The 15,875-nt window shown below is 34.9% G+C and overlaps 1 protein-coding gene across 1 annotated transcript in view; it reads left to right on the top strand.

The window, feature by feature from the left end:
- Positions 1–11,119, top strand: part of LOC136984818 (ribosomal protein S6 kinase alpha-5-like) — a 137,908-nt gene extending 126,789 nt beyond the window's left edge. The window contains exon 15 of the mRNA XM_067281961.1: positions 7,200–11,119. Coding sequence (XP_067138062.1) covers positions 7,200–8,099 — 900 coding nt within the window. The 3' untranslated portion in view covers positions 8,100–11,119. The remainder of the gene's footprint in view (positions 1–7,199) is intronic.
- Positions 11,120–15,875: the final 4,756 nt, after the last annotated feature.

Here is a 15,875-nt window from a genome sequence, read left to right on the forward strand (position 1 = left end):
AAATAGGCTTGTACAGATTGTCCGTACGTAAGTAGCATGTGGCAACCATGTTAAACGGTGATCCAACACCACTCCCAAGTATTTCATTTCTTTTTCCACTTTTATGTTATGTCCTTCCATCTTTATTATTGGTGGTCTCTTATATAGGTCGGGAGTTCTTCCTCTTGTGAATATGATCGCTCTTGTCTTTTGGGGGTTAAAGTAGAGCTTGAGTTCTTTACCCCTCTTTGTTATTAGATTTAGAACTTTGTCACCAGTGTTTTCTATTTCTCTTCTTGAGTTTGAGCCGTATATTATTATTGTATCATCAGCGTACGCTAACTCAGTAATGCCTTCTCCTTTGTTCGTTTTCAAGTAACTGTCGTACACTATATTCCAGAATAGAGGTCTCGAGTTAGACCCCTGAGGGCAGCCTCTGCTGAGTATCTTATGTATATTTGAGCCGTTAGCATTATAGATGACTTTTCTGTCGCTTAAGTAGTCATTGACTACTTCATAGATGTTCACGGGACAGCTTGCTTTTCTCAGCGTCTTTAGGATAAGGGGCCACCACGCATGGTCAAAGGCCCCTTGTATGTCCAAACTTATACTGCAACAATACTTATTCTTGTCTAATGTACTTTTTATAGCATTGATGGCCTTGCAGATGACGTCCTCCATTGACCTATTCGGAAGGAAACCGTGCTGCTTTGGACTGAGGAAATTTATGTCCTCGAGATGTTGAGTTATCCTCTGGCTGATGAGGAAGTCCAAGACTTTTCCCATCACTGGTAGCAGGCTAAGGGGCCTGTAACTTTTGACCAGGCTCTTTTCTGCTTGGTCGCTCTTTGGTATGATGACCAACTTGGCTATCTTCCAGATTTTAGGAAAGATTCCAAACTTGAGGCATAAGTTGTATATTTTGCTGAGGTAACTGGGGTTGATATTCCAAATTTTGTGCATTATTTCTGCCACCACACCATCATGTCCAGGTGCTTTGCCTGGTTTGAGCCGTTGTACGGCATTGTTAATCTCTTCTTCGGTAAACATCGGGTCCATCGACCCTGTGTATGTAGTGCATACTTCTTCTCTTATTTGTATATGCTCGGTCGTGTCGGTTGCGGGGTCATCCTCCGGGAAAAACCCCGTCATCAACGCTTGTACTGTTTTCACATATCCCTCTGTATACTCTTCGTTTACTTTCAAGGCTGTAAGGTATTGCGGTAGCTTCAGCTTTCCCGCGCACGCCTTATAGATGTAATTCCATGGTTTGGTTGAACTGCTAGTGCAGAACTCTCTCCATGATTTTATTTTAACATCCTTTATCTTCTGCTTATAGGCCTGGCAATGGTCCATATATTCACTTCGCTTTCTATGTCTTTCTTGGTTGTTTCGTGTTCTCTGATACCTTCTACGGAGTTGATTGTTTACTCTCCGCATCTCGCCCAGTTCTTTAGTCCACCACGGGACTGCTCTCTTCTTGTTCATCTTTTTCGGAATAGTCTCATTGCATATGTCAATAACCCTGTTATGAAACCTAGTTATGCTGTTTTCTGCTTCTATACTATGTGATATATTGTCCAGACTTAAGTTTTCTATCGTTTCTTCCAGTTTCATCTGGAAGAGCTTCCAGTCGGCCTTATTGATGGCATAATGTGCCGTTTGTTCCTCTTCCATCCAATTGCACTGTCCGATTTCCATAAAGATGTAATTATGGTCGCTTAGGCTGGTAATCGGAGCCACGACCCAACTTTGGATTAGCCTTAAAGCTCTGGTGTTGCACATCGTGATATCAATCCAGCTATGGCCCCTTGGGCCATCAAAAGTAGGCTGGGAGTTAGGATCATTCACTATGTGCAGTTCATTAGCGCTCACAAAGTCGAGCAAAAGGTCAGCTCGCTCATCGTTGCCGGGATCGCCCCACATTTGTGAGTGGGCGTTAAGGTCTCCTCCGATTATTATACACTTATGCTTAAAGTTTCTAATCAATTCATCCAGCTCACTCAATAATGGACCAAGGTCCTCTGTTATCGGGCAGTAAACGGTAACCATAACGATACTACTTCTTCCGTGTCCCACTTCAATACAAGTCATGCTCTTGTTACTCCATTGTGCGTAGTATAGCACTGGGATTGATCTGTTGTTAACTATCATCAGAGTTTTTGGTGTCTCACTATTGTCAAATAGCGTCTGGTACGACGTTCTCAGGCAGCCCGGAGTGCCTCTACGACAGTAGGGCTCTTGAACAAGTGCGACATCTACCTTCTCCATTATCTTGCACAACGCTGTAGTTGCCCCTATTGATTTCTGCGTATTTACTTGTAAAACTTTGATCGTTTTAAACTGTTCTTGATTAGTTACAGCCATAGTCTATCTTAGAAATTATCATTCGTCTTACTTTTTGTATCAAGGGACACTTTTTGTCGCACGCATTGTGACCTGTTTCTTTAAGTTTCTCCCGCCTACAATTGCAGCATTCAGCACGGCCCTTATTCAAGCAGTCTTTGTACCTATGGTTTTGTCCACATTGGCTGCAGACTATATCCTTTTCCATGCAGTTTTTAGCTATATGCCCGATTTTGCAACACTTATAACACTGGGTGACATTTATATATTCTTCCAAGCCACATCTAGACCAGCCTAGATTGATTTTCTTTTTGGGCAACAGTACTTGGCGGACCCTTGGGCTGACTTCAGCCACCCAATTGACTGTCTGTTTTTCTCGGCTACCATATTTAAATTTCAGTTCTACTTCACTTTTAAATTCATCAGTATTCAGATTGCAGTTTAGTATGTCATTCTGTTCATACAAACATTCCAGTACTTCTTCTTTCGGAGTGTCCCTGGCAACTCCATAGATAACTATACGGGGTCTTCTCTTCGCTGGCTCTCTAGTCTTCAAACCAGTCTTTTCTTCTATTTCTTTTCTTAGCTTCTTCTTTTCTTCCTCAGAGCCGACTTCAATTGCCACGCCGCCGCGTCGCAGTTTTCTCATGGCTTGAATTCCCACTCCGAGCTGTCGTGGGTCTACGTTCTTCTTTAAACGATCTTTAGTTCGTTTTGGATCTTCACCTTCTTGTTCGGGTTCTACTAGTATTATTTCTTTGGGCTTCTGCTTCGCTGTCTTCGCAACCGCTTGTGCATAACTTTGCACTGGTGCTGCTGTTGGCGTTGTAAGGATTTTGTCCAGTTTTTGGTTAATGTCGTCCATTGCAATTCGCAGCGGATCTTCTTCACTCTGCCTTACCAAATCTATGATCATCTCGATCTTCTCGCAGATGAACACTGTGTGCTTTTGGGTCATCTTGCAAGCGCTGTTTTCCACCATATATTCCTTGATTTTATCGCGGATACTTTCCGCACGAATCACTCTCTCTGACTCGAGAGACACTTCCATCTCGAGGGACGACGTCTCGTCGTCCGTTTCTGAAGATTTTGGCCTTTTGGCCATAGTCCTTAAAAGGACTCTTTTCAATCGTATTGAACAATCGCAGTTACTGATTAGTTTTGCCCACTAGGGGCTACTTGCGGGCAGGACCACTGGGAGGTTCAGTAACCGCTTCCCCTGAGGATTCGTTAAAGCGCAAAATGAATGAGCGCAATCGAAAGGCACAATAAGCCTAAAATAGATGCACAGAACTCGCTAATAAACGCAAACGAAACAAGCTGGGGCACCCTGCCCGGGAGTTGATTCATAGATATTCCTGATTCCATAGGGTTCTTCTATCAGTGGAGTGCCTGATAATACGTACTCTTTCTCGAGATAGTTAGGAGTTCAGCCACAAGTATCTCATGGAGAAACTCCTCCTTCTCATGAAGGGTAATGGCTAACTCCCCAAATTTGGTGCAAATTGTGATAATATTCTTTGTCAATGTCCAATCAAACAGATGGATTTCTCCCACGTGAAAGGATGCACAAAGGGGGTCACTTGAGGGGTAACAGCTTAAAAATGACATCAAATGTCTATGAGATAAGGCTTCACAAAAGGAAGTTGATTTCCGTCGAACCAGAATTTCTTTCCCCTTCTCTGTCATGTTCCTTTTCTTCAGGTTGACTTTACCTTCATTTGGTATCAACACTTTAACATAATGCTTTATGTTTCTAAATCTCTCTCTCTTTACAAATTATAGAGAATTTACACATATGAATAAACTTTCACTTCCCATATTTTCTCCCCTTCAAAGGAAGTTCCGCGTGACGCATCCTCTGATAAAATTTAGTTAAAGTTAACAGAATATTAATTTCAATTTTAACAATAAATTTTATAATTTATTCTATTAATTATCGACCCTAAACTGCAGATTTCACAAAAGCATCTGTCACTTCTATCCACACAGAGGTTTGTTGTACCCCACTTTTTCATTGTTGTGTTTGCATATTGTAATGATTGTAAGGACACCAACAGTGTCGTTTATCGTGTGTGGGCCATAACATATTGGGTTGTTCGGAAAGTTCGTAGCGATTTTTAAGAGAAATAAAAGAAATTGTTTTAATACTAAAAATATATTTTTATTCCATTATGTACGCGCCATTGTTTTTAATGACGTGTTGCCATCTATGGGGCAGCTTCATGATACCCTCTTCGTAGAACTTTCCAGTTTTTTTTGCGAAAAACTGATCCACGTGGTTTTTGCAAGCTTCCAAAGTATCAAAGTTTTTATCATGAAGGGAATTTTGTAGAGAACGGAACAAATGGTAGTCTGACGAGGCAAGGTTGGGTGAGTAAGGGGGGTGGGGTAAAACATCCCAGCCTAGTTCCAATAATTTTTGGCGTGTTCGTAAAGACGTGTGAGGTCTGGCATTATCTTGGTGAAACACAATGCCTTTTCTATTGGCCAGTTCCGGACGTTTTTCTTTAATTGCCATGTTCAGCTTATCCAATTGGGAACAATACTTATCAGAATCAATTGTTTGATTCTGTGGAAGCAGCTCATAGTACAGGATTCCTTTCCAATCCCACCAGACAGTGAGCATGACCTTCTTTGGATGAAGACCGGCCTTTGGAGTTTTTAATGGTGATTCATTTTTCTTACCCCACAATCGTTTTCGGCTGATGTTGTTATAAATGATCCACTTTTCATCACCTGTCACTAAACGCTTCAGAAAAGGGTCATTTTCATTTAGTCTTTCAAGAGAATCACAAATGGAGATGCGATCCAGTAAGTTTTTTTCCGTTAAGTCGTGAGGTATCCAAATGTCATAACGATTCACGTATCCGAGCTTCTTTAGATGTTGAAATACAGTACTGTTTGATGACTTCACTATGTCTGCAATCTCTCGAGTTGTGTAATGAGGGTTTTCATCCAATAATGCTTTGATATGGTCCTCTTCGATAACAGGAGGTCTTCCTGAGCGAGGAGCATCTTCAAGGCTGAAATTACCCGTTTTAAATTTTGCAAACCACTTTCGAACAGTTGATTCTGATACAGCACTCCCACCATAAACATCACATATCTTTTTTGCTGTTTGTACAGCATTTTTGCGTTTACGAAAAAAGAAAAGAAACAAGTGTCGATAATGCACGTTGTTTGCATCCATTTTTGCAATGAGCCAAATTAAACGCTATTTGAATAATCTTAACGGTTTTTTTGTAACGGACGCGTCTCAAGGTCATTTATCGTAATATTCATTGGTTTGTACAATTCTAATCATTTTTGCGTCAATCGGTGTCTCAACTGTCAGCTATCAAAAATCGCTACGAACTTTCCGAACAACCCAATAGTTTGCAAGAATAATGTGATGTCCCACAGTTCAAGGATTCTATTCCATTTGGTCTCCAAAAGTTGGTGATATCTCATGCATCATTGTATATGAGACATCGTACAATTGCACCAAACAACTTTCTTTCTTCACTCTTTCATGCTTCAAGTAGTGATGACAAGCTATCCATCATGAAACCTTTTAAAATTTGAAAGCCATCTCAGGTGTATGGTTACATTATGTACATGTTGGGGCTACATTTAGAGATATTGCATATCTTACTTTTATCCCTTATTCTCTTAATTTACATACTTTCCCACTCTTCTTTCAACTGAATTGCACTTTACAGACATTTATCACCAGTGAAATTGCAACTAAATTAAATATAATTATACAGTATGTATGTATGTATCTTATTATAAAATCAATTTACTAAAGAGATGGAGATGGAGAGAGAGAGAAAATTCCAGAATATAATTTTAAAAAACTAGTTCTAGTATTTGTTAACGTCGAGGATTGTTTTTAATTAAGCTTAAAATATTAGGTTATAGTATTAGTAGTAATTTTAACTGTTAACTTACTTCAGATATAAATGCTGTAGCTATCGAGTTAGTAGATTTTAGAACCGCCATGCCCTTTAAAAAGTCCAAGAATAAAGAAACATGATATAAAAAATAATTTGCAGAGCTTTTAGAATACAATTTGGACCTCTTTCTTTCAAATATAATCAATGTTAAGATCATTGTACAAACCTTTCAAATAATTTCCTGCATTAGCTTTGTTTTTCATTATTTATATTAAAAACTTTTGTCTCAATATTAAATTCAAGTAATAATATGATTCATTCTATCTCTAGATTTCCACAATAAAATTTTTTAAAATTAAATTATTTTAACTATTGAAGACTCGAGCCAACCAATTTCTTAATTGAACTGTAAGAATGAACATTTAAGGCACTTTTTTAAAATTTAATTTTTACTCTCACAAAAATGTTGACTCCCAAGACTAAGCAATTCTGACAAATGCCTGAAAACAGTTTGTGTTGTAAAACAAATAAGTTATATCGAGAATAGTTAAGTAGGGATGCAGAATATACCTGAATACACGAATGTGGTTTGGGGAAATTTGCAGCAGAAAAATAACATTACGGCAATAGCTGCAATAACATAGATTAGTGTCTCAGCTATGTTATGCAAAGCCTATAGACAACAATAGGGAAATTTTGGGTCCTGAAAATATTCTGCATGCTTAGTCTTGATTTTTTCATGTAAAATTTACAACTACAAAAATTTTAATATAAAGTATGTATATCTTTGGATACAAAGGAAAAATCTATATTCTTGGACCATTGCTTCTACTATTAGTCTGTTATATGCAGGTAAATGGTGATTAGAAAATATTTTCCATTTAACATTTCTTCATACACAAAAGCAGAAATGATCCAAAAAATTATTATTGCTAAAATAATTTAAAATTTTTTCATAATAATAATAATAATAATAATTTGTTCCTTCTGCAGTATACGATGCTCTCTGGAAAGGCACCCTTTCAATCCTACAGCAGAGAAGCTAGTGCAGCTGTAATAATGCACCGTATCAAAGAAGGTGAATTCAATTTCTCTGGATTACAATGGGAAATGGTGTCGAACCAAGCCAAAGATGTAATTAGAGGTCTCTTGACTGTTGATCCTCGTCAGCGTTTAACCATGGCCGAGCTGAGGACACATCCTTGGGTTCAGGGTCAGTCGCGCAGTGTCTACTCTGGTACTCCTCTGATGACTCCCGACGTATTGAGTTCGCTGTCTTCTCCCAGGGTGGCCGACTGTGCGTTGAAGGCCACTTTCGATGCTTTTCACATGGCGACGAGAGGAGGTTTCAGGCTCTTGGACGTTTCTGCGGCTCCCCTGGCCCAGAGAAGAAAACTTAAGAAGAGTTCCGATGCTCAGAGTTACTCCTCCATTAGTAGCACTAGCAGCAGTTGTGACTCTCCTACTAGTTCGGCAAGATCATCGTCATCGTCATCTTCGTGTTTTTCTGTCTCATCCACTCCAACAAAAACCTGTGATTCTGTTCAGTCACTCGGATTCATTCCCACAAGAGACGACTCTCAAGCAGGACTAAGCTCCGTTTTCAACTATTCCGACACAAAAGTCACAGCCTACCTATCGACTCTTCCATCTCAACAAGGTGATGCTTCGAAACATCATTGTGCAATGACCGATGCAGTTTTTGCGAACGATAATCCAGCCGTTTCTGGCGAAATCGTTGTGGGACCTACGACACGCTCTAGGAAAAGGAAACTAGCAAACACGGAAGCCACGAAGTGCGACGACGACTGCATCGTGATAGAAGAACGCCTGTCTCCGTCGCTACAGAAGAAGGCAAAGAAGGTGAAAATCGAAACAATAGTGATTGATTGATCATTATCAAAACTGTAAATAGCATAGTCAAATATAGGAGCTTTTTTTATCTGTAAATTTTGCTTTAATTCTTACACGATGCGACAAAGTTACTCGCCCAAAAACTCGGACTTTGTTGCAAACAAAATTGTATTGGACGGCACCTTGCCCGATTTTCATAAAACTCGAGGGTCCACACCGTAATGAGTTACGTTAATTTGTAGAACGACATAGAAATACATCAGATCATTTCAGAGTTTGATTGCCTGAAAATGCAAACTAACACAGTAGCAATGCAATTTCTTACAAAGGTAAAGGCTTACTTTTATTTTATTTTATTTTTGGTTTAAATCATGTTTTCTTTTACATAAATGCTTTATATGTATATCATATTTTACTTTATATAGCTTCACTTCTTCCATTAAGAAAAGAAAAAAAATTTCAAAATGTTTTTATATTGAATATCATCTCATATTATGTAAAAACTTTAAAAAAATCTCTATATTAGTCTCTGTCGAGACGCGGCGAGGGCGACCCGCCGGATCCCGCAACACCGCGAAGATGGCTGTCGATATATTTATAAACTAAACGTTCGGCGGGTCGCCCTCCGAGCGTCGGACGGGTCGTATTGCCTTATTGCATAATAATAGGTGCCTCTTAAGATTGCACTAATTATTTTTAATGTACATTCACAAAATGTGATTTCAGGGAATAAATAATTATATATGTATACATTTAAAAAAAAAAAAAAAATACAAATTATGGGATATGGTTGAGAAAAATAAGCTGCTGGTAACCAAAGCAAACTATTAATTGTTGTCCCATCTCCTTTCATATAACATTGGTTTTTACAGCAGCATTTGAAAGTCAATTTTTCTAGCCAAACCGATTATATATATATATATATATTATTATTATTATTATATTATATAAATAAATAAAAGAAATTAAGATATATACTAATGAAATTTGAAGAAAATATGTAATTTATTTAAAAACAATTAAAAAAAAAGAGTTAGATTTATTATTATTATTTATTCCAACTTAAAATAATGGGCAAGAGTTGTTAACATTCTAGATATAGACTAGTCTTAATTCCTGAGAAATTCAATGAAATTTTATGTCTCTTGAGTTTTTAGTTAGCTGTCGAAGGCAGTGTTGTGATAACGTTTGGCAGAAGCTTTTTCATATACAAGAGAGGTTACAAAACTTTTATGAAATGCTATTTTTAATTGATCCATTGTAATATATTTGTTAAAATTCATCTAAATGGAAAAGAGGGAACGAAAAAAAAAATCATCACTGTAAACATTCTCTCTTTTTTTTTTTTAAAGTGTAAGCAATTTGAATTTTTTATAATAAATATTCCATATCACTTCCTATACATACATACATATATATATATATATACTGTAAAGTTTGCAAGAATTTGCAAATATATTTAAAAATAAATATAATAATAATAAGAAAATAAATACATTAATAATAATAATAATAATAATAATTGTACATAGGAAGAAAAAGAAGAAAATGATACAGAGATGTGCAATATGTTAATTTTTCAAAAGATTATGTCTTGTAAGATTAGTCAGATATTTATCTTTACGAGAAGACAAAAAAGTGTTTCTTATAATCATAAATACGTACATGCTACCGTAACGTCATCGTAGATGCAATAGCTTAAAAATAAAACGATAAAATTATATATACATATATATATTTTTCCGCAGAAATGCATCATGTATAAACAAAAAAAAAAAAACAATGTTATCCTCATAGTAAACAGCAAAGAGAAATGTGCCAATTGTCAAAATTTATCTCCGTCTATTCATGAGCAATAGTATACTAAATCAATACGTTTTACGTACCTCTTCGGTATTCCACGTCCTTAGTTTGAGTTGCTCGAGATCGAGCGTCCGAAAAATAGCCTCTCTAGTCTTTGAGATTTGACATTGCCACAGTTCGTAGAGATTTTTTCCTCCCTCTAGATTCACGTTTAAAGAAAATTTAATAACACATATCGCTGTGTGGTGGAAATTGTGCCTTCTATTAATGGATACAAAATCATATATATGTATATATATATAATATATTAAGTTTAAAAGAAAAATTATAATTCGAGAAATTCAACTCTTAACTATTTATTTTTGTTTTTATAAAATGGTAAATATTATATATTAGTCAATAATTATAATTATAATTATAATTATACTTTATACACACACATTATATAATGTATAAAAATGATTCAATTTTATTTTTACAATTGATTAAAATATATTTATGTTAGACAGGGAGCATCGACCGTCAATCCGCGCCGGATTATTCGATTTTGTACATTGTCGTGCGGGGGAAAATTCACAAAATTCGATCGTGTCCTCCCTTTAATTCTAGAGAAGGTCAATCCGTAGACTTTCGCTCCCCAAAAACTAATCTCCGGGATGATTTGGAGTCAATTTTAAGTTCCCGTAACTTAATTAAATTCAATTAGACTTAAAATATCAAATTTCTAATAGTCAATGCACTCAATATTTTCGGTATCCATTTATTTTAAGTTTAAAATAAATTATGGTGAATGAGCAAATAGTTACATAGTTTCTAATATACTGAAATATATATATATATGTGAATGTAAAGAGTTGTGATTTACAACAGGGATGTTTACATAGAATTAATATAATTTTTATTTATCAAAAAATATTTTAAAAAAAATTGTAAAAAAAAACACATTCCACTATTGACCTGTTAATGAAATCTTTGCAATATTGGAAATTTATATATATAAAATATTATATATATATATATATCTTCCACCAGGTTGATAGTGTTCTTTTACCTTATTTTAAAGTTTTTTTTTTTTGTCTCTAAGTAATCATAATCTGTCATAATTTGTGATTGTTGCCGCTCATTATCAGATTTATCTTCCTTCATCGCTCCTTATAAATGTCAGAGCTTGTACCTGTCGGCTCAAAAGGATGTTATCAACATTATAAACTGTATGTTTATGAATGATCAATAAAGTATATGATTATGTTGTTCCATTTTTTGTATTTCTTCTTATAAAAGTTAACAATTTTGGCAGGAGTAAACACCGAAACAACTTTCCAAATGCTAATTATGCGGAAAAATACACATGCCACTTTCCCACAAATAAAAAAACAGACAGAGATTAAGTTACGTTCGGTATTTAATCGACGGCGAGTAAATCGGGACGGCCGCCACCGTACGATACACTCGAGTCGCTCGGATTATGGATTATAATTATACTCGCCGCAAAAGAAATGAGATCAACAAGCCGAGTTTCTTTAAATTAAGAGACAGAGCCCAAGCTACAGATGTGATTAGCAAATTTAGAGAATCACACAGTTTTTTTGATCAAATAAAATGTTCTAGCAAAGGTTTTAAGATACATTTACAATATTTTAAAAATGCTATTAACTATAATTATATGAGAAAAACTGAATAGATCATTAAGATTGAATTATGCACAATTCTGATTATTTAAATAATGGAATATGCACACACCAAATTATAAATCTTTGTTGATATTCTCTCTAATGATTGGAAATTTGCAAGAATATAAACAAGGTTATTCAAAATTGTACAAACATTTTAGATTTATAGCTTAAATCATATGAATAATTTAATTTTAAAGCCCAAACACACACATTTTTACATTAAGCTTAAAGTGGTGTTTTCAAACTGAATGCCGACACAGCAACTGTTACATCTAGAACTATTAAAGGATCTCTCTTCAATAATTCTTCAGACCACAGAGCAAAAGTGAAAAATTTCTTTACTCCCTTTTTTTCTTTCTGACTGTAAACTTCATATTGCTGGCATTTTCAAATTTCAGAATGGCTCCTCACTCAACTTCACAACAGTGCCACTTTAGAACCAATTTCCTCCGCCATCTTCGTTGATATCCGACCAAATTCTTATAAAATATGAAGTATTGTTTTATAAAATGATTCAATATACAGGAGACTGTTGCTTAATAATTCAGCTATCGGCCTCCAGATGGCGGCAGTCGAACCGTGCAGTCATTTAAAAATGGAGAAAAGTAATGCGGCGAAGCCGACCCTTCATTGATTTTTCCAACTTTAACAAGGAGCAAGAAGAGCGATAAAAGCGAAATTCTAAATGGATTTAACTAATTAATGCACTTATCAGTTAATTTGTATCGTGGAAAAGTCGGCATTTTAACGAAGATTAAACGGGAAATTTTCGAGCTAATTTAATTTTTCAAATGGCCAGAAACAAGTGGAAAAGGTAGAACAAGAGAGCGGTTAACGAATTTATATGACACTGGAAGAAAGAGGGATCGTCGCCCCAATCGATAATATATTATTATTATTACGGTCATGCAATTTGCCTGCTTTGCCCTGCAGCCAATTGTTTGCTTGCCTACGCAACACTAGACATTTCCCTAAGGACCTGAAATTTGCGTGACCGAAATGTTGGCAATACTTGTCTGCGCCCTTTGTTAATTCGAGAATTATTTTTACTGGATAATTTACTATTATTTGATTCAATTATAGAACTTTTTATCTTTGGAAAAATTTACCAATTCTTACTAGAAACGTACGACAAAACGTTTCTTTTTGTTTTGTTTTTAATTTATATTTATGCCGGTAGATGGAGGCACCAAGTTAAATTCCTCTATTGTAAGTGTATTTTATTACTGTAATTAGTGAATTATAAATACATAAAACAGTAAATTTTGTCACATAACTGTGAGCGTTACGTTATAATGTTTTGCTAAAATTAATTATTTTTTTGATTAAAAATGAAAAAGAAGTCTAAACGATGCCATATTCTCTCTAATTTTTTCAAATTTCCCTTATTTTTTCCCTTAAATAACCTTTATTTCACGTTAAAAAGTCTCTTAATTTTATACATTCTACTCGAATTTTTTATTCCTTTTCATATAAGTACCTCTTTTCTTCCTTTTTCCCTATAATCCCTTTTTTCCCCCTAAATTTTCCCTGATTACCAGAAGAGAAAAACCACCGCTTAATTTATCCGCTTAGGAATTCGTGTAATTAATTTCGATAAAACAAATTCCCTGAAGTGCAAAAAAAAAAATTCCCTAAAAACTCAGTATTAAATTTCCCGATTTTTCAGTATTGTGATATCTCCCTTAAGTTCGTTTTCCCCACAAACATTACAAATGGTAATAAAGCGGGAAATTATTTACAATTAACTCCCTAAATCGTAATCTTTTAATTAAAAAAAAATCACGTAAAACATTATTAAACATTGTAAAAATCGAGCTTCTCGCACAAGACACCTCGATTACGTTTACCTCAATACCCAACTGGAAATTTCGTGACTACAATACCTTCAAAGTAACACAAAAATAGCCATTCCACGCGGCACAGGAAGAGTACTGTAAAGGGGAATAATAAGCCAGAATGGCCCGAAGGACCACGTTAAAAAAAATAAATAGGTAACAGTTCTTAACAGATAAGATATGCCCGGGGCATCTTTTCAAATACCCTCTTCCTACGTAAGGCCGAAATTTTATTAAAGACAGAACAAAGTGTAAATAAGATCAATAAGGATGACGCAACCAGAAAGAAGTTCTGGTGTTCGATAGAAACATTTATTAGAGAAGTGTTTTCTGTGGTGCAGCTTCATTCATCCCCATCCGAACTGCAGAACTGCATTCAGCAGCTGCGACGATGCCCATTTATCACAGCTGCTATGCGGAAAGCATAATTCTTTGCGAGGGAGGGGGGGAAAGGGAAACGGCAGAGTCGACCTTTACAGAAAACAATCTGGCACCAATCTACGAAGACGATTTTTATTCTTTGTTCAGGAGGAAAACCCTCCTTTCCCAACTCTTCTTTAATTACGGTAGCCTTATAATTACCTGGCTATTAATTTAATGCCTCATAAAAGGCCATGATACCTTCCATCTCATTTATTCCCCTACGATGCTTAAACGCGATTATCTTATTGGCCATTTTAACAAATTAAGTGGAAGAGTTGGGTTTAGTGAATTGGTTGCCGAGACTTTTTAAGATTTTTTTTTTTAAATAACGTCATTTGAATAATTCCGGGGCTTCCAGCGAACGATACCGCGATGATCATCGCGTAATTATGGTACAGTATTAACTCTTCGATTAACTGTTTGCTTCGGCAACTAATGGCTTAATTTTGTAATAAAGGGGGTTTATACTTTATGAGGACTTGTTTTAGTTACAAGGAAGGTATTCCCTTTTGTTTTTTTCCCTTACTTTTTTGGTAGATATCTTGATCCCAATAACTAGACAGACTTTGTTTGACCTCTGTTTTTATTATCCTTTCCTATTTCTGTTATATAGTAAAGTGGACACTTTTATGTCTCCCAAACCTGTTTTGATGTCGAACATTAATGAAAACATCAATCCCTTGTTTTATATTCCACAGAAAATAAATAAATAACACACACACAAAAAAAATGGAAGCATCCGTTTTTCTTTCATTTAATGAATTAATCAAAAATATTGTATTTAACAAAGGGAAAGTATGGGAACCGGTCAAAAATGACCCCCAAGATATTTTACATATTTGGACTCAGCGGTCCTTGAAACGTCCAGAAATGCAAAAAGTTTCGGGGGGGGATTATTTTTTATGTATGTATGGCTGTTAATGTGTGTGGAGGGGGGCGATTTTGTTCACCCAACTTAATGCTTAATAATTCCGGTTCCTTTTGTCGAAATTTTTTGAAATTTTGCAGGGAGGTTTGCGTGTTAAGGGCTTCGATGCTATTAAAGTTTGGAGGTTAAAGGTCGAGGGGTGGGGAGATAGAGAGAGGGATTAATGAAGATTTTAACTCGTTATTATCACTTACAATTATTTTATAAAAATCATCTCTGCCCATAAAATGAAGCCTTTTGACATTTAATAACAATAATGTAAAACGTTTTTTAAAAATATGATAACAGATGGCGCCACAAGCAATTTTAACTGTTTTGGCCTGGAAAGTTAGGCAACTCTTTGCTGGAAATTTTTTCTATTTTATTTCTCACACCCTTCAGGCTTAATTCTTGATATTTTTTTTTAAAAAACTTCACTCGTTTTCGTGTTTAAATGATAATAAAAAATAAGAAATGAATAAAATTATATTTAAAAAGAGTAACTTTAAAGTTTAATTTTTATTAAATATTTTTAAAACTTAAATAAATATTCGAAATATTTTTTATTTAATTATTCACTATTATTATTTTTTAACCGTATTTTTCTATTATTAAATAATTGAATTTTGAATGTAATTTCATTGAAAATATTTTAAAAAGAATAATTTTATATATTAATTACATTGAAACTCTCGGAAAATCAACTTTTTTATATTATTAAAAAGGCAATTTAATTTGATGATCATCAAATATTAATACACTTTTTGAAAAATATATATATATTTTTCCTGTTATAAATAACTTTATTTTCTTCTTATTCTGGATTATCATTATTATGAATTTATTATTTATGTAACCAAGTTGTGTGTTCATTTATAGATGTTTCCTCCTGTTTTAACTGCGTGATTAAAAACAGTAGGCATGTAATTAATGGTAATCATTAAGTTATAATACATAAATGGTACAGTACGTTTTGCCTTGTTTTCGCTGATTTTTTGCATTGTTTTGACTTGTTTTTATTTTTATGTCTCGTATTTTTATTTTGTCTTGCTTCCGCTGGTTTCTGTGTTGTTTCTATTGTTCTTCCTCTGTTTTTGCGTTGTGTTTTTCTTGTTTTTTCATTAATTTTATTATTTTTTCCCTCTCTCTTTCACTGTTTTTTTTTCTTTTG

Source organism: Centruroides vittatus, unplaced genomic scaffold (assembly GCF_030686945.1).
Source record: "Centruroides vittatus isolate TY-2023 unplaced genomic scaffold, ASM3068694v2 contig_93, whole genome shotgun sequence".
Lineage (NCBI taxonomy): Eukaryota > Metazoa > Arthropoda > Arachnida > Scorpiones > Buthidae > Centruroides > Centruroides vittatus.